At 39.9% G+C, this 23,821-nt stretch overlaps 1 protein-coding gene across 1 annotated transcript; it reads right to left on the reverse strand.

The window, feature by feature from the left end:
* Window positions 1–761: 761 nt before the first annotated feature.
* On the reverse strand, window positions 762–19,475 carry aebp1a (AE binding protein 1a). Its single transcript, XM_053339818.1, has 20 exons — window positions 19,086–19,475; window positions 13,529–13,771; window positions 13,221–13,277; window positions 11,072–11,140; window positions 10,735–10,794; window positions 10,577–10,636; window positions 9,022–9,099; window positions 8,590–8,699; window positions 8,364–8,503; window positions 7,490–7,574; window positions 7,254–7,398; window positions 6,396–6,475; window positions 6,156–6,279; window positions 5,597–5,793; window positions 5,076–5,249; window positions 4,860–4,985; window positions 4,522–4,768; window positions 2,389–2,528; window positions 1,896–1,995; window positions 762–1,744 (listed from the first exon to the last, which is right to left on the reverse strand). The coding sequence occupies exons 1-20, from the start codon at window positions 19,333–19,335 to the stop codon at window positions 1,164–1,166; spliced, it is 3,066 nt and encodes a 1,021-aa protein (XP_053195793.1). The 5' UTR covers window positions 19,336–19,475; the 3' UTR covers window positions 762–1,163.
* Window positions 19,476–23,821: the final 4,346 nt, after the last annotated feature.

Here is a 23,821-nt window from a genome sequence, read left to right on the forward strand (position 1 = left end):
AAACGTGTCTGGATGGGATCTTTGGTTATAGAGTTATTATCTTTAGTTCACCTCAAACAGTGGACAGAAACAGAAAAAAAAGATATGAAGTTATTATGAACAAATTGATAGACTAAGTCATGAACAAGGCACCTGAAAAATATAACAAAAAGTATATAACTGGGGGCAACAGGGACCTCAGTTGGTAGGATTAAGGTTAAATTATGTTTTATATCCAAGGAAGGTTTAATTGAGGGTTAAGTGGTCTTGGTTGCACATACTTCTTCAGTTGGTAAATGGTAAATGGACTGTACTTATATATCGCTTTTCTAGTCTTTAAACCATGTAAAGTGCTTTTACACTACAAGTCACGTTCACCCATTCACACACACATTCATACACAGCAATTTGGGTTAAGTATTTTGCCTAAGGACAAAATGACATGCGGACAGGAGGAGCAGGGAATCAAACTGCCAATTTTCCAATTAGTGGATGCCCCACTCTACCTCCTGAGTCACAGCCACCCAGTTCTGGATAGCCATAATCAGTGAAGTTGGAGCCATACAGCTAAACAATGAGCTGAAACTCATGATAAAACTCTGTAAAGCCGAGAGGAGCTGCAGAAGCATTGATAATTCTCTGTCGGTTCATCAATACGACAGATCAGATATTATTACTGTACAAATATTGATTACAGCCCCATCAATTTAAACCACAAAATAACAGACAGACTAAAATATTTTAGAAAATTATTTATTTTTAAACAAATGCATTCAGCAGTACATTATCAGTTTAGCTGAGGCCAGAAAATCACAGTGGGAAGCTATTAAAGAAACCTAGAGAGATACACAGACTTCTTATGGAGATGTACCTAATCATAACCTGAACTTTGTTTGTTTTATTGAATATAAAATCAATTACATGTATAGTTTCCGCTCAGCAGAGGTTGTATTTTCTAGATTAATTCTATGTAGAGAAATTTCCAAAAAATATTTATCTCATAGACTTTACCTTAAAATCTAATGTTACTAACTCTGAAATCTAACTCATTAAAGACCTACAGTATGAACTTTGTGTTTGTATAGCTGCAGCAAACTGAAGTGGTTAATAATAATATCTTTGTATAACAATGATGTTGGCTCACTGAGTGTGGTAATCAATCAATCAATCAATCACTCAATCACTCAATCAATGGTGAATTCAAAAGGATAGTCCTGTGTGGGCAAAGAGTCAAACATGACGCTGTCGAAGGGGTTCTCCGTTGACCAGCTGTCCACAGGAAACCAGGAGTCGTACCAGGAGGTCGTGCTCTCGGTTTCACGTTTTGTTGTGGGGGTCGTTGTTGTTGTTGTTGTGGTTGTTGTTGTTGTTGTGGTTGTCGTCCTAGCAACCGTTGGACTGAGACCGGCTCGCATCCTCTGCAGACGGAGCCGGCGTAGGCGCAGAATCCGCAGCCGCCTGAGCCGCTCAGCCTGCTGAGCTTTGGCGTGATCGTCCATCCCCGGTTCAGCACTGGTGACCACCACGGGGGCCGAGGTCGCTTTCACTACGGTTTTGGGGACGAGTCGGATCGGCCTGTTCCCGTTGAGTGCCATGATCTGTTTGATGCGGTTCCAGTTGGATTTGATCAACGTGAAGCTGCAGGAAGTGGCTCCCGAGTCGTAGCCCACCATGCAGAGGCGGGTCTGAGGGGTGTAGCCGTCAGCTTTGGCCGATACCCGGTACTCTCCGGGGTTCAGGAGCCGCCAGTAATCACCATTTGCAGCTGAAAGGAGTCACATAGATTTTAGGAGATCTTTCTTTCAAATGTTGGAAACATTTAGCACTCATTCATGCTCAGGTGGTGCTACTGATGGAATATAAATACACAATGCACTTTTATGGTCATTTATAGGTGCTCTTAATGTTTGCTTTACCAGTCTTGACGTCATGCCGTATCCCTTCCACAGATATGGTGGCATTAGGCAGTGGATTACCCTGCATGTCCCTCACAATACCCTTTATTCCTCGATGTACCTGCACAAGAAACAGTCACACCAAAATGTACAGAAATTAAAATATACAGAACAATTTAAACTTTTCCATATGGACACTTTGACCTCTTCAGGCCTCTATGATGAACTTCTTTGCAGACAGTCTAACTCATTCCAGTGGCGAGTTTGTTTTGACGTGGAGATGAATGTTTAAAATTATTTATGTAAGAAAAATCATATTTGTTTGGAGAGCTTGCCCTAGTATACAAAATATACGTTTTCCCAAATCTCAAAGCTGCTAAGATAGCATGACCCTTGAAGTCACGATGGCCATATTTATTGGAAATACATAACTGTTGGAACAATCATTTAAAGTCTTAAAAGATAAAGTTTGGCTCAAATGTGTCCCAGTCATACTAATCTGTCCTGTTCTCACTTGTTCAATGAAGGACAGCAGAGCCTCGCGGTTGTTCTCCCACTCAAGAGGAAGTTCACTCTCATGAGGAAACTTGTCACAGCCCAAGAAGATGGAGAGCTCGAAGCAGTTGGTGTGCAGGTAGCTGAAGTCGTTCATACCTGTGGGAGGAGAGTGACAGCTTCATAAGAGAGGTAAGTTCACCCAAAACATAGGAACGATCCCTAATACTTATTGTAGTATTTAGTTTTGTTTTCATTTGCTCAGATTTTAATACCATCGTCATCAGGTGAAGGAAAAACTCAACTTTAAACCTGCATTAATTGATTTTTTTGGCCAGTTGTTGGTGTGGTCTATATTTATGTGGTTGTTGAATCTCTTTAATGGGGAACAGCGGTATTTGTCTCAATATATGATTTCCCATTTTCATGACTCTCATAACTTGCTGGACTCCCTGAGCTTTGTTGTGAAATGCTTCATAAATCCTCTGGCTCTGAATGAGCGGAAGTTGATGAAACCGACCTCTGGCATCTCAGCACAGTCAGCATCAAGCTCACTGATAGTTTTTGTTGGTGATGTCAACTGTTGTGTAACACTTGCTGAGCCTGAACTGCAGCCACAAGTGACCGTTAAGCCTGCATCATTTTTGGCCACTTGGGGACAGCGGAAACTGACATCATCAGCTTTTAAGTTAATATGTTGAACTTGTTAGCAAACTGTTGCTTATGTCCTCATCCAGCAGTTACTGATCAACATTATCATTAATTTGGAGTTGTGTTTCTATCCACCTGCTGAATGTAAGTCCTATATTCACTCTCTTTTAGCTCTGATTTTACCCTCTACCAACTCCTGAGGGAAATATCTGGCTCTTTAGCTGCTAAACGCTCCACTATGTTCACCAGCTTGTCTACAGATAACTGTGTCTGTTTGCAGTTTGGTGCTGAGCAGGAAGTGTACAGTGGCTTTTTTTAATTTATTGATTACAGCCTTTTTTTCTGAAAACGACACTATGAGGGAGCTGAGAGTGAACCAAAACAATAAAGTTGCAGCCGGACAGCTAAACAATGAGCTGAAACTCAACTATAAAGCTCTGTAACGCCGAGAGGAGCTGCTGAGTCACTGATAATTATCTGTAGGTTTATCACTTCGAGGCACAATTACATTACTCACTGACAGATTAGACATTACATCATGAGATAAATGTCAATGAGTCACACTGCTGTCCCTTCGTTACCATAAACACACTTTTGTTTATTTTGACTCCACCATCCTGCTGCCAGAAATACTCACTGGAGCGCCTAATGTGGATTCATCTGCCGCTGAAAATAGTCGCCAACAAACTCACTATTGCCTCCTGTTTGAGGAATGTTTGCTAAAATCTACAGTGACCAGCTGTTTAAGGAAATTACTGAGCCTATTTTTAAAAATTAAACTACATATATTGTGAGGTTTTTTAAGATCTGGAGCGGAGATTCTTATAGTTTCATCCTTGAAAAACATTTCAGAACAGCCAGAGCACTATTGTCTCATGTTACTTCGCCTGTCATGATAGTTACGTCATTGTTGATTAAAGTGAAGGGGTTAGCTCAGAATTTAGCCAGAATGGGTTAGTCTAGCCTGGCTGGGCTCACTTAAGGTGGACCGGGCTTTGAGGAGGACCATTCATTCTCATTGTAGACAATCTCAGCTGCTACTAAACTGAGAGTGGAGAAATGTATATGAGAGTCGCTGCTGAGTTTTTTAGTTGTAAATGTATGTATTTGAACTGGTTAAACTCATAAGCATTACACTCGCCCCAGCATATAAAAATGGGCCCTGACATTTCTAAAAATCCCAAATTCTCCTAAAACTCTTCACTCCCTCTATCAAACTGATGCTGTGTGTGTATGGCATGCCATGTATGTAGGCTGCAGGTATGATGGAAATGAATAAGGTGAAACTAGAGCACCTCTCAAATAGTAAAGTAAGATATTTAAACCAATATTGCCTGTTAACTGCAATTGTGGCATTAAAATGACAAGAATATTGTTTATCGCAATTATTTCTGGGAGAATATATCATCCAACAGAAGCAATTTTCCTGAGAGGTCTACTCTTCACTTTAAACATCATGTTCCTTTTAATTTCTCTTGATCTACTCTGTGTCAACACTTACTGCCCACCACTGGCTTCCAGGTGGCTCTGTTGGTGATGCCCTGCCCCGCAGTGACATCATCCCCGTGACAGGAGCCCCGGTAGGTCTCCGTCATGGTCAGGTGACTGTGTGCGTACGACATCGCCAACCACCGAAACATGGCGTCGTCGGGCGTCTCCCTCAGAGCTCCCTCGTTCTGTCGCTGGATGCGTGCCCACGTTTCCTCGTTCATCTCCGAATTCATTCTCCAGCGTCGGCTGTCGGTTAACTGCAACAACAGCCAAAAAAGGGTATGAAGCACTAGAATAGAATAGAATAGGGTAAATGTATGTAAGTGTAAGTGTGTAAAACCGCCTTACAGACACTGGTGGACGCTGCATGTCAAATGGGTACGCCACCAGTTTTTCTCCTCCTTGTAAATTGGCTCCCAGTACAAACGGGTTGCGCTCCATCCAGGTGATGATGGCTTTGGTCTCAGAACCGAGCTGTAAGACCAATGTTTGAATGTTAATACTTAAAAATTATTGGTTATGTTAGAAGGTAGATGAGCCCTTGATTATGTAGAAGAAACTCACAGATCCATTGAGGAAGTTTTCTGGGAGGGGGATGTGATGGTTGGGTACAATGCGAGGGACCCAGCCTCTGTCTTCGGCTCCCCACAAGACACTGTTGAGATCTGGGAAATTCTGAAAGATGTCGTAACCCTCTTCAGTCCAGTGGCCCAGCGCCCAATTCCCCATCTCTGAGCCCTGGATGACAGGAAGGAGGACCACGTAAGAAGATGGGTACACAGAAGTCTTAAAACACGGTCAGGACCCAAACTATGAGCATGAAAGTTGTTTTTCTTGCTGTAATCTTTCCTCCTGTTCATACTGACCATTAGACCATTAAAACCTCTTTCACTGCTCGTATGGACACCTGACTGCTGGTTTAAGACACACTTGAAAAACTGTGAACTGTGAATGAAGTCTCGGAGACCACAATTAATAAATATTACTAGTACTGTTTACCCCAACGTTTTGCAGCTACCTTTAATTTAAAATACTGAAATACTGAGCTCAGTGCTAATCAACCATTGACATCAGACTCATCGTACCATCTCGTAGGCCAGCTCATAAGCGTCGGGGTTCAGCGAGGGCACCAGGTGTATTCTCACTCCGTCCACCAGGCGGCGCACTCTGGGGTTGTCGTCGTTGTACTCCTTGCACAGGAACTGCATCAGCAGGAGGAGGAGCTCTCTGCCCAGCGCCTCGTTACCATGGAGACCAGCCGTGTAACGAAACTCCGGTTCACCTTGAAACAACATGAGAAACACTGATTTATTAACACTGGGCCTGGACAAATAAAGGAAACTTTATCGAAATCGCAATTTAGAGCAGGAGCTGAATTTTTGTCAAAGGAAAAATGTGTCAAAAAAATATTTAAAATTAAATATTCTGGTGCTGGAGAGACGTCCTGACCTATACGAATATATACTTAAGAAAACATTTTTATTTGGTACAGATCCCCACAAAAATCAGTATATCGTAATTGCAATATAAGTCAAAGTAATCTTGACTCTTCTGTCACATGATTCACTCATCCTGCAGGTGTCTGAGCCGTGTCACATTAATAAATCGGGTGTATTTTTCAACTCTGTGTAATTTTTACTGTACCTGTCTCGTGCTCTCCCGGGTTGTCAGAGATCTCCATGGCGTACATCTTCAGGCCCTGAGAGCTTTTACCGATGTTGTAGATCCTGGTGATGTTGGGACACTCCTCATTTATCACCTTCATCATCTGGAAGAGAAAAACAGGAAGTGAAAACACATCTGTGATATCATTGTTTCTATCGTCGCCGCCTCTGCTTGTGAGGCAGGGCATTCTTCTCTTGTTCTTATTCCCTAAAATCAGACCTGTCTCATCTCCTTGTAGTTGTGGTGTCTGTAGTCCAGATCATCTGACGGGGTCACTTCATTCTCGCTGCGGTAGCTGCCTGAAAGAAACAACATGCTGATTGTAAATAAGACTTTCTGCTGCTGAGAAAATGTATGTGTTAACAGTGTGTTTCTCTCCGTTTTAAAACTTCTACTTCATGGAAAATGCTGGAAAATGTAGTTATGTAACACACCTCTAAACACAGAGGTTATGAGGTTTGTGTCGTGAAACAGCCGATTGTATATCATACTTTTGTTAAGTTTGGCAAAAGTTGTGTTTTTTCTTCCATTGGCTGACATATTCCTCGATGGAAGGAGAAAAGTCTGTGACTCATGGTCTTTGCAAGGTCTGTGAGCGTCACAGAGAGACCTTTTATAATTTTATATCCAGCAGTCTGGACTGTTTAAATGTTTTCCTATCTGCTTAGCTTGGAAACTGCCTAATAATCGGCATCGTTGAAAATTTGGGTCACCCCTCAATATATCCCGATAATGAAAAGGTTGATGATGATAAAGAAATGCTTCACAAAAGGCAGCAAAATCATAAAATCATCATCAATTCCAGCAATATAATGAAAAAAGGTAATTAATTACTCATAAGTCCCCTATATATAGTAGTCAGCATTAGCCCCTTATTTAGCATTTAGCAGTCAGTTTATAAACATAAATTATTATGCCACAGATATTTATCATCAACTACTACTATAAGTATCTATATCATCAACTATAAAATCATCATCAATTCCAGTAATGTAAGAGAATTAGAAGAAAATGATTTTAAATTAATTAAAAGAAAATTAAAGTGTGAGTTGTGTGAGTGTTTTCTGTGTTACTGACTGGGTAGTTGACAGGCTAAGATCTCAGCTCTGAGACACAAGCTGCCGTTCCAGCTCTGAGGCAGGATGCGGATATAACGCGCCACCACGGGGTTCGAAAACTGATTCATGACCGGCGTGTCTTTGTCCACGTTACCATAGAACAGCTGCAGCCAAGAAGAATCAGAGAGAGCAGAGATTAATATCACAATAGTGTTTTTGTGTAAAATGGTGGATTATGGTTCAGTTTTCACTCACCCACTCAGCGTAGCCGTCATGAAGTACAGTCCAATCACGACTGTCGTTACTGAAAGCCACGAAGAAGGATGACACGAAATCCTCACTGGGGAGTAAACAAGATTAATCAGATCATTTTTAGTATTGACCTTTATGGAAGCTCATTACAGTAAAAGTTTATAACAATTATGAGCTTGATATTACAGTAAAAGTACTGCAGTATTATGAGTGATGTAGTATGCAGTATTACAGTAAAAGTAATGATATATTATTATATATGACATCAATAGATTATTAATAGTGAAGCATCAGTGTTAGAGCAGCATGTTACTGTTGTAGCTGCTGGAGGTGGAGCTAGTTTATACTACTTTATATACAGTTAGCTAGTTTATACTACTTTATATACAGTTAGCTAGTTTATACTACTTTATATACGGTTAGCTAGTTTACACTACTTTATATACAGTTAGCTAGTTTACACTACTTTATATACAGTTAGCTAGTTTATACTACTTTATATACAGTTAGTTAGTTTACACTACTTTATAGACAGTTAGCTAGTTTACACTACTTTACATACAGTTAGCTAGTATACACTACTTTATATACAGTTAGCTAGTTTACACTACTTTATATACAGCTAGTTTAGTCCAGTGGTTCCCAACCTGATTTACCTCCTGAGCCACACTCACCCTATAGATAGGCTGTCTGCAAAAACATTCATTATATTAACTTAATCATGTGTGCAAGTGGCAAAAAAATTACTGGTCAAATCATGAGATAGTATCTACTATCTGTTCTTGTCATTTTAGCATTTTATCTGTTTATTTATTGCCAGAAATAGGCTTCCATACTTCCCCAGTCCTGAGATAGGTGCAACTTCAGCAGGACTCACATTTGCTCTGAGTTTCTTCCCTGAGTGATGACCCCAGAGAACTCCACCTCTCTGCGTGCATCGACCTCAAACCAGTGGTTGAGCTCCTCGGACTCTGCACACCAGGCGCCGCCATACAGATCGTCCTCGTTATCTGAGCCCTGCAGACCACCACAGATTTTTAAAGGTCATACTTTTTCCATGTTTTGAGAGCAGACTCCTCATTTTTCCTGAACACGAGCCATACCTGCATGTTGAGGCGTCCCCTCTGAGCCGCGAAGCCATGGTGAGACTGAGAGGAAGCCAGCAGCTGGTCGTCTTCCACCCGGTGAGACTCCAAACCCAAAGGAGGACACTCTGAGAGGAAAACACACACAAATGTTCCAGAGAGACTCTTAATTCAAAACACTCGTCTGCTTCAGCCCCTTGGGGAACAAACATTAACAAGTCTGTCAAATGCATTCTTTCTTTTTAACAGACAGACACCGTAAAACATATCCGAATGTATTAGTTTAAAAAGTCCCAGAGGTTAACAGATGAAGACCACCCTCAGACTAACTGAAACACAAATCAAAAGCATTCATCTGTCAACTATTACTCCATCCTTAGATTTTTAGATTGTAAACAAAGTGAGAAACAATGGAAATTAGTAGTAAAAGTGACTCCATCTCTCTCTTACTTTTGGGTGCAGCGGGCACCGAGATCTGCTTCAGTCTCTCCTCTTCCTCCTCCTCCCACTGCTTCCTCAGCCGCTCAGCTTTAGGCGCATAATGAGAAAACAATATGTCAAGAACATGTTTTCACATGGACCTCGCTCTCCAGCCAACCAGCGCCGGCTCCTCGCACAAAAATATTTCCATATGTGCTTGTACAGTGTGCACCTTCATTTCCACTCATGCATTCCTCATGTGTTTCCTATCTAGAATATAGGTCAGTTTATTTAATATTGTCACGGTCTGTCATACAGAAAACTCTAGTAGATTATTTTGTAGCTTTTCATTTGATGTGACTGGAAATTCAGAGCGCTGAAATGTTATGCAACTTTATTAAACTGATCTTCCAAAAAAAACTATCTCAGAGCATCTCACCCCTCTCCCTGTCCCCTGATAGCTTGATAGCATCAGCCAGCTCAGTCTCTGAACTTTATATAACAATCCACATCAGGACACTGCAGCTGTCAGAAATCCCTCCTCCCAACTCTACTGTATCCCCCCCTTTCCTCTTTCTTATCATTGTCATTATTAACAAACCACAAGCGGATTAATGACAGGAATGTAAAAACAAACTCGAAAAGTTCTAATTCCTGAAGATAGTTTTGGTTTGATTGCAATCTGTCACCAGCTGTGCACTCTTGCAAGTCTGAAGCAGATGTTAATAGAAACGCAGCCATTTAAAAGTATTGAAGTTTATTGTTTCAGCAACTATTGGTGAAATTTCACAAAGTTTTAGAGGGTGGTATAGGCACACAACACCTCATTTTGGCTGAAATTGAGCATTGCATTGGAGAGTTATATTTTATTCACTTCCACCTCGCCTACTTGGCTTTGGTAACCAACTGTAGGAAAACAAATTAGTCTCTGTGGTCTTTGAATATTATGTTACGAACAAGTTTAGTGAAGACTGGATAAAATATGTAGAATAATATGAGAGTTTTGTGTTTTTATAAAAGAATCAGAATGAAGGAAACATTTTCATGGCACAAATGGGTGTGATGTATGTCAGTCTTGTTGTGTTTAGTCAAGGAATCAAGTGTTCTTGTGTCATTAATAAAAGACTTGATGACTAGTCACATTATGGTGCCTTTTTGTTTTATAACCTGGCAGCAAAATTATAAGAACCATGTGCACCAAGTTTGATCTCACAGTTTTTGAGATATTAGGTGTTTGCACTTTCTATTGATCCCTGTCACTTCACAAAACGTAAGACCAATCACTACAAAAAGTCATAGCACACCCCCATGGCAGCTACCAAATGTCGTTCCCCCCTGTAGGAGTAGCTTGTTGAAAATGATTATAATAAGAAATCTGCAGGATATTAAAAGTTGTGCTTTGCTCCTTCAGGTGCAAGGGTAAGATAAAAGACTTAAACCAACATTGCTGTAGTCCGTCTATCAATACTTTCTAACTTCTCCTCTTGTCCTTGGCTCTCATCCCAAAAAATAAAGAATATCAGCAGAACCCCTTTTAGTCTTTACTCCCCTGACCAAGAAAATCACCAAAAAAGAAAGTAGAGACCTTTTTCTGCCTTTTCCTTTCGAGCTTTCTCCTCTTCTTCTTCTTGTTTCTTAGCTGCCACTGTGGACAGAAAACAGCTCATGATCAAAACCAGCTGTATGTCATAAATAATAATTAATTCAGTTCTTGGTAGGAATCAATGCTGATGTCAGACTTACAGTCAGCATAATCGTATTCTTCATACCAGGGACCCATGAATGGGACAGTGGTGGCTTCCTCTGAAACGGAGGAAAACAGATGATTACAGTTGGAAATGTAGCTTTCTCTTTATCCCATGATGACCGTTCAAGAAGGTGTACAAACATTGTTAAGAGACATTTTGTGAGTGCAGTTTTTTTTTTTAAAGTTTAGGAAAAAAACGCATGTATTCTCCAGGCTAGGAGTTCCGGTCCTCTGAAATGAGGCCAACGCGGAAGTAACTTAGAACTGCATTCTATCAAAAGGCCACCAGGGGGTGACACAAACACAACCTGACATCATTCAGCAGAGCAGTACCTGGTATGTACATGATGGCCTCGGTAGTTGTGGTCTTTTTATCAGGGTATCCACCACCAGGTACATCCTCTGTGAGAAAAACACATAAAAACACATTCAATGTAGATGATATTTTTTCCACGTTTAAACAAAGAAAATAAACTCCGGCAGCACAGGAGTTCATTGTCAAAACTCAAGACTGCTTATTGAAAAATAAACATTTCAAGCCAAACTTTTGTCTATATATGAACAGTTAGTTACAATGAGTTTTAGAACAAAAAACAAAAAGACTAGAAAATTGGAAAACTTCTTCAATGCATTCCTATCTTTTAATTCTTTGATTACCCTGTGGTCTATATTTATGTGTTTGTTGAGTCTCTTTGATGGAGACTCATAACGGCTCTCATAATGTACTAAAATCCCTGAGATTTGTCATGAAATGCTTCATAAATCCTCTGGCTCTGAATGAGAGGAATTTGATGAAACCAACCGACCTCTGGCATCTCAGCAGTCAGCATCAAGCTCACTGAGAGTTTTTGGTGATGTCAACTGTTGTGTAACACTTGCTGAGCCTGAACTGCAGCCACAAGTGACCGTTAAGCCTGCATTATTTTTGGCCTCTTGGGGGCAGCGCAAACTGACATCATCAACTTTTAAGTTAATATGTTGAACTTTTGTCCAGCAGTTACTGTTCAACATTATCATTCATTTAGAGTCGTGTTTCTGTCCATCTGCTGAATTTAAGTCCAATATTCACTCTGTTTTAGCTCTGTTTCTTACTCTTTACCAACTCCTGAGGGAAATATCTGGCTCTTTAGCTGCTAAATGCTCCAATATGTTCAACAGCTAGTCAACAGCTCACTGTGTCTGTTTGCTGTTTGGTGCTCAACAAGTAGTGTACAGTGGCTTTTTGTAAAAAGCTGATAGTGAACCAAAACAGTAAAGTTGCAGCCAGACAGCTAAACAATGAGCTGAAACTCACTGTAAAGCTCTGTAAAGCTGAGTCACTGATAATTATCTGTAGGTTCATCACTACAAGCAGTGCCTCTGACACACAGTCAAAATATTGATTACAGCCAATTTTAGTGGAAAAAAGTAAATTCTGAAACCTATAAAACCTGCATTGATCGTTGGCACAACAATCTGTAAACAACATTAACATATAACCACCTTCTAAAGATGTTTTGGTGAACGTGTTACCAAACAGTTGCCTATTTACACATCCGAGAGATACATAACCCCGTTTGTAACCTCAGCTCTCGTGATTCAGTCTCATAGCGTTCCCTCCACTAGCATTACTTTTTTAAACTGTTGCAGTTTGTTGCATCTTCAAAGATATTTTCTTGATCCTCCAGATGTGTTCTGTCTGCATGGAAAGATAAAATATTAATCCTGGGCAAAAAAATTTAAATTCAGTATTTACACAGACTACACCTGCAGACTTAATGTATACACTCTATACTTGCGAAATGAAAGTATACGTTGTACTGAAATGATGGAAATATTAGATCTAAACACTAGTTTCCCCAGGGCAAATATTTCATCTGTCTGGGCAGACTGCAGACACCGGAGAGATCATAAAAATGACTTTGAAGAGGCAACCTGCTTCTGGATAACTGGTTTATATTTATGCAGGAAACATTATGAAACCAAATCACAGAGTAACACGCGAGTGCTGAGGACACAGATGGGGCTAGCAGACACATAGACATTTGGCGGCGTATTTCTTTCACCTGATGTATGAAAGTCCAATATCTGCTTTCTGTTTAGCTCTGTTCTGGTTTCTACCAACTTCCTTTAGGTGTTTTTTTGGTGCTCGATTAGTGTACAGTTGGTTTATCGACTAAAACATTCTACCTGCTGCATCTTTTATAAGAGTAAGATTGTGATATTTCCTCTTTCAGCTTCAAAGTTTGGTTCTGTTGCTGCAGTCAATATCACCAAAAGTTAATTTCTTTCTCGTTTATATAGATAAATGCATATCTAACACTAAATCCAATAATGAAAGTTAATAAATCAAACATTAAGTGGTTCAAATAGACTGATTTTAGCTGTCCAGTGAATTAGGAATGTTTTTTGTCTGTGTTAATGTAATAGGAGTTCTCTTTTCAATCATTTACAGCTATAAATTTAATGTGGAGTAAGCACTGAACCCAGTTCACAGTCGTACCCCGTCCCGGCTCAATAGGCTCTTCGTATCTAGGCCCCGGGGTCACAGGTCGAAACACTGTAAAGAAAGATCATAGTTAATTGGAGTCCTACCATTGCAAAATTTTACAGGTTACATAATATGTATAATAATTTCCAAGAGATCATATACTCTAATGTTAATAGATGTCATATTTATATCTGAATTGCAGCATTAGCAGTACTATTCCTCATTTTTATTCATATTTCTACTCATTCATAATGTTCTTGTCAATAATACAATTTGTACAAATGTTTTTTTGTAAAATTGTGAATCTAGAGTTTACATACAGTCCCAGCCAAGTTCAATCAGCAGTCTCTCCTCTTCCTCGTCCACAGTAGGACGCTTGGTGATCGGCTGCGCTGTAGTCGTTGCCTTTGGTTTCTTGGTGGCTTTTGGCGCCTTTGGCTTCTTTGTGGGCTTTGGTGGTTTGGGTTTCTTGGTGGGTTTTGGCGCTTTGGGCTTTTTGGTGGGCTTAGGAGCTTTCTGCTTCTTTGCTTTGGCCTCCTTCTCTGCTGCTTTCTTTGCCCTGGCTTCAGAAAGAGACGAGTCAACAAAAGAGAACATTAAGTTATTTGAAACTAGTACATGTATATATAAAAGATAGTTTGCCACATGAAGCAGCTTTTGAACATTTTATTGTAGTGTTATATGAACTTTTATTGCCAAATGTTTCTCTTTACTTTTCCTTTACAGCATTTAATTGTCAGCAGAGATGCATTTACTGCTCACATCATGCAAACAAAACAAGTTCAAACTGAAACTCTGACACTGTTTGTTTTGGTTTGAGAACAGACCGATAAGCACTCAGAGAGGAACATTTTGCCAAGAGCTGATAATCTCCCCAACTAGCTGTTTCTTTGACAGCCAATACAATGACAATACAGTTATATCAGATACCCCTTTTCCGTCAAGGCAGTTTTCGGAGCCAGTGCCTTATCTCGGACCAGTTCTTCATGTTTTGACAGTAAAACTGTTTCCAGAATGGCACCAACACTTTGCTGGTCTAGTACAAAGAACCACTTACGAAACGAAAACCAGAATGCATTGTGTCTCTTAAGACTTCGCAATGGCAGAGATTTTGATTGCTGTACTGGATACAGCTTCCGTCAAGATGGCAGATTGGTTTCTAAGTGACCAACTGCTCTGACATCTACATGAAAATTTAAGATAAAACAGGAAAATAAATGTTTGAATGAGTGATTGGACCACCTCAAAATTTTAACAACTCTCAGATGGATGCTACAACCAACAGTGGTATGAAGAGAAAAACCTCTACTGTGGCTCCAACAACAATTTTGGCGCCTCCATCAAAGACAAAAACTAACCGCAGTTCCAAGTGTGACTCTCATTGAAGCTATAGGAAAGCTAACCTCAAAAATTCACAACTTTATTGACTGGTTGAGAGAAAACACAAAATATCACTAGACTAGTAAAGATTAACACAACTGAGATGGATGATTGCAAAGTCAAGATACAAGTAGTGCGAATAGAAATGCCTCATCTCAACAAGGAAAATAAGGATCTGAAAGAAAAAGTAATGCAGTTGGAACAATATAAGAGACACAGGAACCTCAAAATACATGATCTGGAAGAAAAAGACAAACACATCTAAGACATTGTCATAGATATCCTGTCCAAAATTCCACCACAGTGGGGCTACAATCATTGGAAACAGTGGTTGGTACTGTTCAAGGAAAGAGAGAGGAGGGGACACACCATCAGTTCAGCAAGCAGGTCACCATGAGATATCATTGGTATGTCTTCTGAAAGCTGTTCACTCCAAGATATGCAAAGATTGGGGATTTCACTTCAAGCAAGACTTCTGCTAAGCTGATAGAGAGGCTCACATTTCTGCATGGAGCAAGTCAGGGCAGTAGGCCAGAATATGTACTACAGAGGACATCAGGGCCTCATCAATGGCAACAGGGTTGCTCTGGATTAGATTATTTTGCACTCAGACCTTTGAGAGTCCCACCGCAGAAGTTGTATGTTAATACCTCTTACATGGTTTTTATTCTGTGCAGTCTGTTGTTGTTACATAAGATGTGTTATACTTTAAAGGGCTTTAAAAGTAAGCATTTTTTTTCTTTTTTTTTGCACATCCAACAGGTAGCACAAGGTGAAACTAGACACTAGACAATACATGCAGATTGGTTTCTAAGCGACCAACTGCTCTGACATCTACATGAAAACTTCAAATTTCATCAAACAAGATAAAACAGTAAAATAAATGTTTGAATGAGTGATTGGACCACTTTAGATACATTTAATAATATGAAGACAAGGATATTTGTTTTATTCAATAGTGCTAGATAGAGGTTTTGAAAGACTCTTTACATATTTACTTTAACTTTATACCCCCATTTTGTAGATGTCATCCTTTAATCCCACTTTCTCTTGTGTTTCACCTAATGAAAGGCATCTAAGAGAGTCTTTTAAAAGAAAATCAACCTCCCTGTTTTGTAAAAATTAAAAAGCACAATGTTTTCTTCTTTAAGAAAGTCATTCTCAGTGGGGAGACTAAATACTTTTTTGTCACGGTACAAATAAGCATTTTTTAAACTATTCCCCTTGGAGGATTTTAACCACTAACAGGGATACTTTTGGTCACTGGATAATATGCATCTTTGAAGTAAATGATACCTTTCTGATCCTTGGAAATATATATATATATATGGGTATAACTACCTTTGCCAAAATAAAACTATAATTACCAAAATTACAAAGACTAAAGAATCTATGCCAAAGGTATCCTACTGATGGTTTTATATGTGGAGGTGATTTCAAAATGGTGATAGATGAATGGCCTTCGGTCAATCAAACCGATTGACCTTTTTGTTTTTTTTAGTACATGGCTTAAAATTAAATCTTTAAAATGTTAATTACTACAAATGTATAACTCACCTCTGGCAACAATTCATAATATCCCTGTTAAATCAACCATTAAACACCTAAGCATACACAATACAAATGATAGTCACACACACTAGATAAACTCAACATTTGGAATAATCTAGACCTTTTCTGAGTTTGTGATATCTCTATTATTGGCCAAATTATTCTTACGAAACTTGAGTACAATTATTCTTTCTAAATATGGTTAAATACTGTAAGTGTTGATGATTTTTGGAGGCAAAACTGATAACATACATTAGCAGCATAGGTCTGACAATAAAATACTTATATTTAATTTTAGTCACTGCAGAAATGGACAGAAGCAAGATGCGACCATCAAGAACCATCAACCGAAAGGTCAGTAAAATCATCTTCATCGTCTATCAGCGAGGATGTAACCAGATACGTAGCAGCGATGCAGAGGTGTCTAGTTACTCCCTCTCAAGGGTCTGATGAGAAACTGTTTATAAAGTTCAAAGTATAAAATACGGGGTTTCATGTTGAGCTACATGGAATATTACAGAGGGGAGATCTTCAAAATGCTGATGGGTTGAGATTTTTTGAATTCACCCTCGTTATACAACCAACGCACGCACACACACTCACACACACACGCACACACACACACACACACACACAGAGGGCTGCTTGTTTTCCTCTGCTAGACATGTTTCCTGATGTTCCACCAGTCCTTAAACACAACAATCCCTCGCAGCCAATTCATTACTCACCCACAATGTTCTGGTGAGTGAGGGAGGAGAAGGAGAAAGGGGGGGGGGGGTACTTTTCATTACACTCAGTCACCTCTTCTTGGCATTTCTGTGACTACACACAGAAACAACATTATACAACATTAGATTAGAGTGAAGGAAGTTTTTGTAATTCCTTTAATGTTCCAGATCTGACCTCAAAGCTTTTCCTGTCATGTTAAGTCACGATTATTCCTGCAAAGGGTTTCTTTGCCTATTGATGTATGTGATGGTAAAATACAACCTGGCAAAGCCCCAAGACCCCCTAAAGTCCCAAGTTCACTGCATGTTAATTGGTCCTCAGTAATTTACTGTGAATAATAATTTGTTGTGAAACTTGCAACAAAGACAGACCCGGCTTTATTCAGTCTGACCTAAGTGAAAATGTTAAAGGGGAGATATTCTGCTTTTTTTGTGATTTGCTGTCATTTTTATACTGTTATAATGGATATTAAACATGGTCAACGTTACAAAACTTCAGGTGGATGTTAAAATGTTCTCTGTAAGTCACAGCCCGGGTTTCAGCTGCCCTGATGCTTCTCTTTGTTGATGAAGTTGCTCCATTGGGTGGTCAAGTTGTGTCTGATCTGATTTCGGCTTGAACATCTTCGGATGGATTTGAGAAGTTGACATTTGGAGTAACGAAGGAGAAGAAGTGAAATCCTGCTACTATAGTTAGTTTATGTAGACCAATCAGAACAGAGTGGGCTCATCGGGGGGGGGGGTCTTAAAGAGACAGGAGCTAACAAACACGTCCTGTTTTCAGACAGAGGCTGAACTGAGGGGCTGCATCAAGGACCACTATAAGATAAATAAGGAGTTTTAAACTATAAATCATGCAAAGATATTCCAGTTGAACCCCAGAGTATAAATATAGAGCTGGAAATGTAAAGAATGTGTCCCCTTTAATTATTTTAGTTTATATTGTGGACACATGGTGCATATTATAGTACAAACTTTGAGACAGCTTGTTGTTCTTGCAAATGAGAACGGGCTGGTTTTGGGGGGCTCTGAGCATGTAAAGAAGCTGCCATATATAATCTGCTGTGTGCACCCTATTTTACGGGAACTTAAACAAATAAACTTGTGCTGACAAGTTAATCCGGTCATACATGCTTGTAAATGTTTCCAGAAGTAAACAGAAGATAACATTCATTTGTTTGGTAGGCTCTAAAACTCAGCGCAAAAAGGAGACAATGATTCATGTCATTGAAGATCCCCCGCAACTGTGAATGTGAATGTTAAACAAGAAAAACAGGGCCAATAGAGAATTTTTGCATGCTCAGCAAAGCCTTCCCCGAATAAACAAAGCTTTGAGGGATGAAAAATTGTTTTGGGTTTCAGGTTTAGTTAATTATGGGTTTTTATGCAACGCAGATCAGCCACACATGAAAAACTCTGGCTGCGAGGGTTTTGTGGTTTTGCTTCATCCAGCGGAAAGTTAACATTCAGAAACATCAGTGTGCCTGCATTCAACGCTACTGAAACTTCGGCCGTCTCGTAAATCCTGTCTACTCACTTACGGAAAATTGTAGTGGAAATATTTCTGCTGTTGCTCATACTTAGTATTTTTTACAGATGTGCCTTTTTTCTTGCAGACCTAATTGAAGTGCTGACGCTGCTCTCATGATAAAAACTAATTTTTCATTGATGCTTGACACAACAAGCTGCTTAATGTTTAAGAGTACATGACCTGTATTCCCTGGCAGAGAAAGCGGGTCATGTAAGCAGCAGTGTGATCAGCCTGCCAAGAAAATGTCAGATCACCAGCTGAATCATTGCACATTTCCTCCACTGTCATCTCTGAATCACTGTGATAGTTTCATCCAAACAAAAAAACTCTCCTGCTGTACTGTGAGCATATAGAGGTAAGTATATAGAGATATCTTGTTGACTTCAGAGAGAAAAGCTGGAGGCAGACAACTAGATAACAGTTGTGTTTCCAGTCCAAACCAAATGTTTTCCGGGCCTCGAAGGCTGATTGTAGCCTTTCATGTCTGTGTATCCTCACTGTCTTGGCCGCAGGCTGTGAGCTGGGAGCTCAGAGAGGAGAAGAAGAAGGTAGGGTAGGAAAGGAAAATTAAATCTCTGCTGATCTGAGCTGCAGACTTTGTGGAAGCATCAGCATGCGTTCAAGTGAAAACATCTGTGCTGACAGCTGTGAACCTGAATCTTGAGTCATATCACGGCTCCTTCTTACCTGCCTCAATTTCTTCAGGTGTTTTCTTCTTCTTTGGTTTAGTCGTCTCCTCTTCAGTCACCGCAGCAGGATCATCTGACATTTGGACTTCACCTCCCTCCTCTTGTCTCCGTTGCTTCACCAATCCTCTGATGTCTCTCACCTGAACTCGTCCTCTGGAGAGTTTGTTCTCTTTTACATCTTCACCGGTGCAGACGAGGGCGCAGAGCAGGGTCAAACCCACCCAGACGACAAGGACTTCAGCCCTCATTTCTCCAGTAGAAACAACACAACACTGACTGGGATGAAACAGATCAGACGTATTCCAGGAATAGCTGTAAAAAATAACTGGAAGTGCTTTTTTTAAGAGCAGTCACGATAACCAACATCTGACCTGCAGATGCACAGATTCTTCTGTCTCGGGTCACTAGAGTTTGAGGTCCTTATGAAGCCTCTGAAGACATGAAAGGGATGGAGAGAACAAAAGGATGAGCTCGTGGAGGTCTGCAGAGCTTCCTCTTCCCTGATGGAGAGAGAGAGCAGACAGAGGAAGAAAATTTGGAGGGCTGGAAGTTTTAAAGCAGCCTCCCGGTCGTGCTGGAGCGTTGAAATGCAGCAGCAGCAGAGCAACACACCTCCTTTCCTCGTCCTGCTCCCTCCTCCTCCTCCTCCTCCTCCTCTTCACTCACATCTCTCCCTCATGGCCCTTCACCCCCTTTTCCCCTCACCCATCTCTGAGCAGAGGGGAGGAGCGTCTGCCACATGTGACATTCCTGTGAGGGAGGGAGGAAAGAAAGAAAGAAAGAAGAAACAAAACTCAAAGAAAGACATTTTGCTCTGGTTTGCGGTTCTTCACAGAAGTTGTGTAGGACTGAAAAATGACTTCTGATCAACTGGAGAGACTGACATGAAAACATAGAAAACAAAACCTGGATAGAAACATCAAACAACTTGGAGCTTCACATGTCTTCACAATGGAAAAGAGACTCCAACATGGTTTTCATTATCAATGCATCTGCGGATTGTTTTTTCAATTAGTTATTTAGTTTATAAAATGCTGATCAGTGTTTCCCAAAGCTCCAACATTCAACTTAAACTGTCTTCCCTTATTCTGACCTAGAGTCCACACCCCCTAGATATTCTTCAGTTTTACTGTCATAAAGGACAAAAGAAACGTACGTCAAAGTATTAATTGATTATGAAAATAGTTGGCTTTAAATTTTCAGTCCATCAACTAATTGATTAATCAACTAATCGTTACAGCTCTATACTAGACAAAGGAGTGAATGCAGGAAAAATACAGTTAATGTAACTTTTTAAAGAAAGAAATGCATTTGTCTTCTTTACCATAAAAGCCATTTTTATGCTACTTTTCCTGTTTAACCACCCAGTACAGCCTTACTTGCTCTCATGTGACCAGAAGAAACTAAAGGAAAATAAAGGAAAACCAGCATGAACTAGGAATGAACAACCTAAAGGAAAACCATTTGTAATAAGACCAATTAAACATCCAACATTGGAAGCAAGCTGTCCGTCCAGAGATCAAAGCATTTTTTACATAAAATCTCAGTGTTTCTCCTTCTAAAAGCAGGTGGCCTTAGTGGAATAAATCTGTCTAAATGAATATGGAAATTCAATTCTAGGAAAACACATTGAAAGACTCACTTTAGCAGATTATGTAGGCACCACCTCCAGATTTGTCCAGAATCCAGTCGTTAAAAAGAAAAAAGAAAACAGATCCAACAGCTTGATAGGCCACTGAGATGGCTCCAACTGGTCTGACGCTCAGTCCAGAGGCAAAGACATTTAACATATCGCACCAGTCAAAGCCAGCGCAGACTCTCCAAGACCTTAAAAGCCCCACATCATGACCGAATCAAGGCCTTAAATCATGACGTTCATGACGTGTGTGTTCCTGGACTCCATTAAATTTTACACACTAGAAGAAACCTGTAAAACATGTACAAAGGGTTTAAATAATCTGATGTTAAAAAGATGTGGACTCGGCTGTCTTGATATTTAGGCGAAGAAACTGTATTATGTAACGTGTTTTGATTGTGATCTTTATCTCGGTCAACAGAGGGTCACAAAGTGTTACCTCCATCTGACAAACTGTTAGCAGATGTTGAAGGGTTGAAGTACCAAATTTATCCCTGAGTGAATAAACTGAGTCATGTTGTAAAGTCAACAGAGGGACTTTCTGCTCTGACAGACTGATTTTTTTGCTGTGTCAGCCTTGTGGCTTGTCTAAAGGCAATGTCAGCCACCTCTTTGGCCCAGACCGAAATATCAATCGATCAATCAAACTTTCTTTTTATAGCAGCTTTCATTCAAGTGAATGTAATTCAAAGTGCCGCACAGTTGATTTACAAGCTGATAATAAGCCAAAACAAGTGACAAAATAAAGAAAAGGAATAAAAACACAGAACAATTTGAGACCAATGCACATGAAAGAAAATAAGAATGGTAAAAATACAATCAAAAGATATAGGATCGATTATGAAAATATGAAAGAAAATAAAACTGATCTGAGAATCTGAGAAAAAAGTTTATTAAAAGTTAGGTAAAAAGAAATGAAAATGAAATCAATCAATCAATTAATCTTTATTTGTATAGTGCCAAATCACAACAAAGTTATCTCAAGGCACACATAAAGCAGGTTCTAAACCGAACTCTTCAGGTTTTAATTTTAAAGAGACTCAACATTCCCACATGAGCAAGCACTTGGCGACAGTGGCAAGAAAAACCTCAGGCAGAACCAGACTCAGAGTGGGAGAACATCTGCCTCAACCGGTTGGGGTTGAGAGGAGAGAAAGGAAGGATAGGAGAAAGAAGCACAATGAAAATCAACAATGAAGCTAGAAGGTCCGGGACTGGAATCTGTCATCCGGACGTCTACAGGCCCAGATTACCTGTGAGACCAGAAAGCACAGACAACTCCGGGGAAGAAGTTTATTGAATGCATTAATAGTACATGAATGTTAATGGATATAGATAGATAAAAAGAAATAGAGTTTAGTAAGTTAGACTAAAAACAACCACAACAGTTTGGTTTTCCTCTGAATGCTCTCTTCACAGAGCTGCCAACGTAGGGGCGGCTGTGACTCAGGAGGTAGAGCGGGTTGTCCACTAATTGGAAAATTGGTGGTTTCGATTCCCGGTTCCTCCAGTCCACATGTCGATGTGTTCTTGGGCAAGATACTTAACCCCAAATTGCTCCCAATGACTGTGCCAATGGTGCATTTATGTGTGTGAATGGTTAGTCTCCATCTGATGAGCAGGTTGGCATCCTGTGTGGTAGTTCCTGCCATCAGTGTCTGAATGTGTGAATGGGTGAATGTGACTTAGTAGTGTAAAGGCCCAGTGTACCGTCACTGCTCACATACTTCCATGTGTCCTTTACGTTGGCATGGATGTTAACCAATACATCCACCAGGGGGCAGCACAGAGTCAAAAGTTCATGACCACAACAAACTCAAAAACAAACATGGCGACTGTGGAGGAGATATTGATAATGTTCCTCTTGTATAAAAGACAAAAACGATATGTTTAAAGTTTCTAACCAACTTTAAGCACAACCTTTCCTCAAAAAGTTCCACCATTGTTATTTCTTCTTTGTGTCTCACTAGAGCTACGTATCGAATAGTGACAGCAACACTGCCCCCCCCCCCCATGGTTTCCGGTGGTACTGCTCCGTTTGGTCCGTATCTGTAAGCTTTATGGAAACGTGCAGAAATACGGACAAAATGAATGCGGAGCTCGGACAGAAGGAATACTGTCTGTATTTGTATCTGTATTTAACGTTGAGCATAAATGGGCCTTAAAAGTGCTTTCAGTGGTCAAGGGGATTAGAGAAGTGCAATACAAACAGTCCATTTAACATCACTCTCGATTGTCAATTAAGAATGAAATCTGATTAGATATCTTTGACACATTGATTGCTCTTGTTGTTTCGTGGTTTTATGATCTTAATTCCTGCAGAAAAGAACAGAAAAACGTTTGCTGTGAGTCACTTGTCAGCCAGATCATTCGAGGTTTATCACACTTCATGGAAAAATCCAGATGTTGACTCATTCCCCTGCTGCTTACTCTCACTACTTTGGTTTGGCCTTTTTCAGATGAGGTTTGTGTGGTGTGTGTGTGGGGTGTGTGGTGAGTGTGTGTGTGTGTGTGTGTGTGTGAGACAATAGCCACCTTTATCTCCCATTTCGTCCATCTGTTTCTAATACTTCATTGATGGAGGTGGATTCAGATCTGTTTCACTTTAACCAGTCTGCCAGGACGAAAGAAAAAAAACCCTCAACAACAGCTGATTGTAACTTGATATTTAATCCTCGTAAAGTCAAGTTTGGACACTATTTTTGGAGTTCATAAATGTCAGAATTTGTGGCACCTGAGGAAAACTTAACAGATGTTCTGTCTCTTTCTTCACCCTTGACATTTATTCTTCTGTTTTTCCAAATGAAAGCTTGTGGAATCAAATGAAGGTCTTGTGAAATAGTTTGCGAATGTGTGATAAAGTTTTGCAGCTATAGAAATATTTATAAATATTGTGTGCATGTGTAACGAAGTTTTGTGCACACAGATTTAATTTGCACATTTGTATGAACTTTTTGCAGCTGTAGAAATATTTGTATGCATGTGTAATTAAAAAGTTGTGCAGGAATATGAGGTTTCACAAAATCTGAGAGAAGGACAGACACATTTCTTACCTGTGTGTGTGTGACACTGAAGTTACAAGCTACAAACTACAAGTT

Source organism: Scomber japonicus, chromosome 19 (genome assembly GCF_027409825.1).
Source record: "Scomber japonicus isolate fScoJap1 chromosome 19, fScoJap1.pri, whole genome shotgun sequence".
Lineage (NCBI taxonomy): Eukaryota > Metazoa > Chordata > Actinopteri > Scombriformes > Scombridae > Scomber > Scomber japonicus.

Excerpts from the sequence above, each read along its gene's own strand:
- aebp1a (XM_053339818.1), bottom strand. The coding sequence starts at position 19,335 with ATGAGGGCTGAAGTCCTTGTCGTCTGGGTGGGTTTGACCCTGCTCTGC. Across the intron at positions 9,100-10,576 it reads AAAGGAAAAGGCAGAAAAAG|CTGAGCGGCTGAGGAAGCAG; the intron begins GTCTCTACTTTC and ends ATGCGCCTAAAG. Across the intron at positions 1,745-1,895 it reads ACGGCATGACGTCAAGACTG|CTGCAAATGGTGATTACTGG; the intron begins GTAAAGCAAACA and ends GACTCCTTTCAG.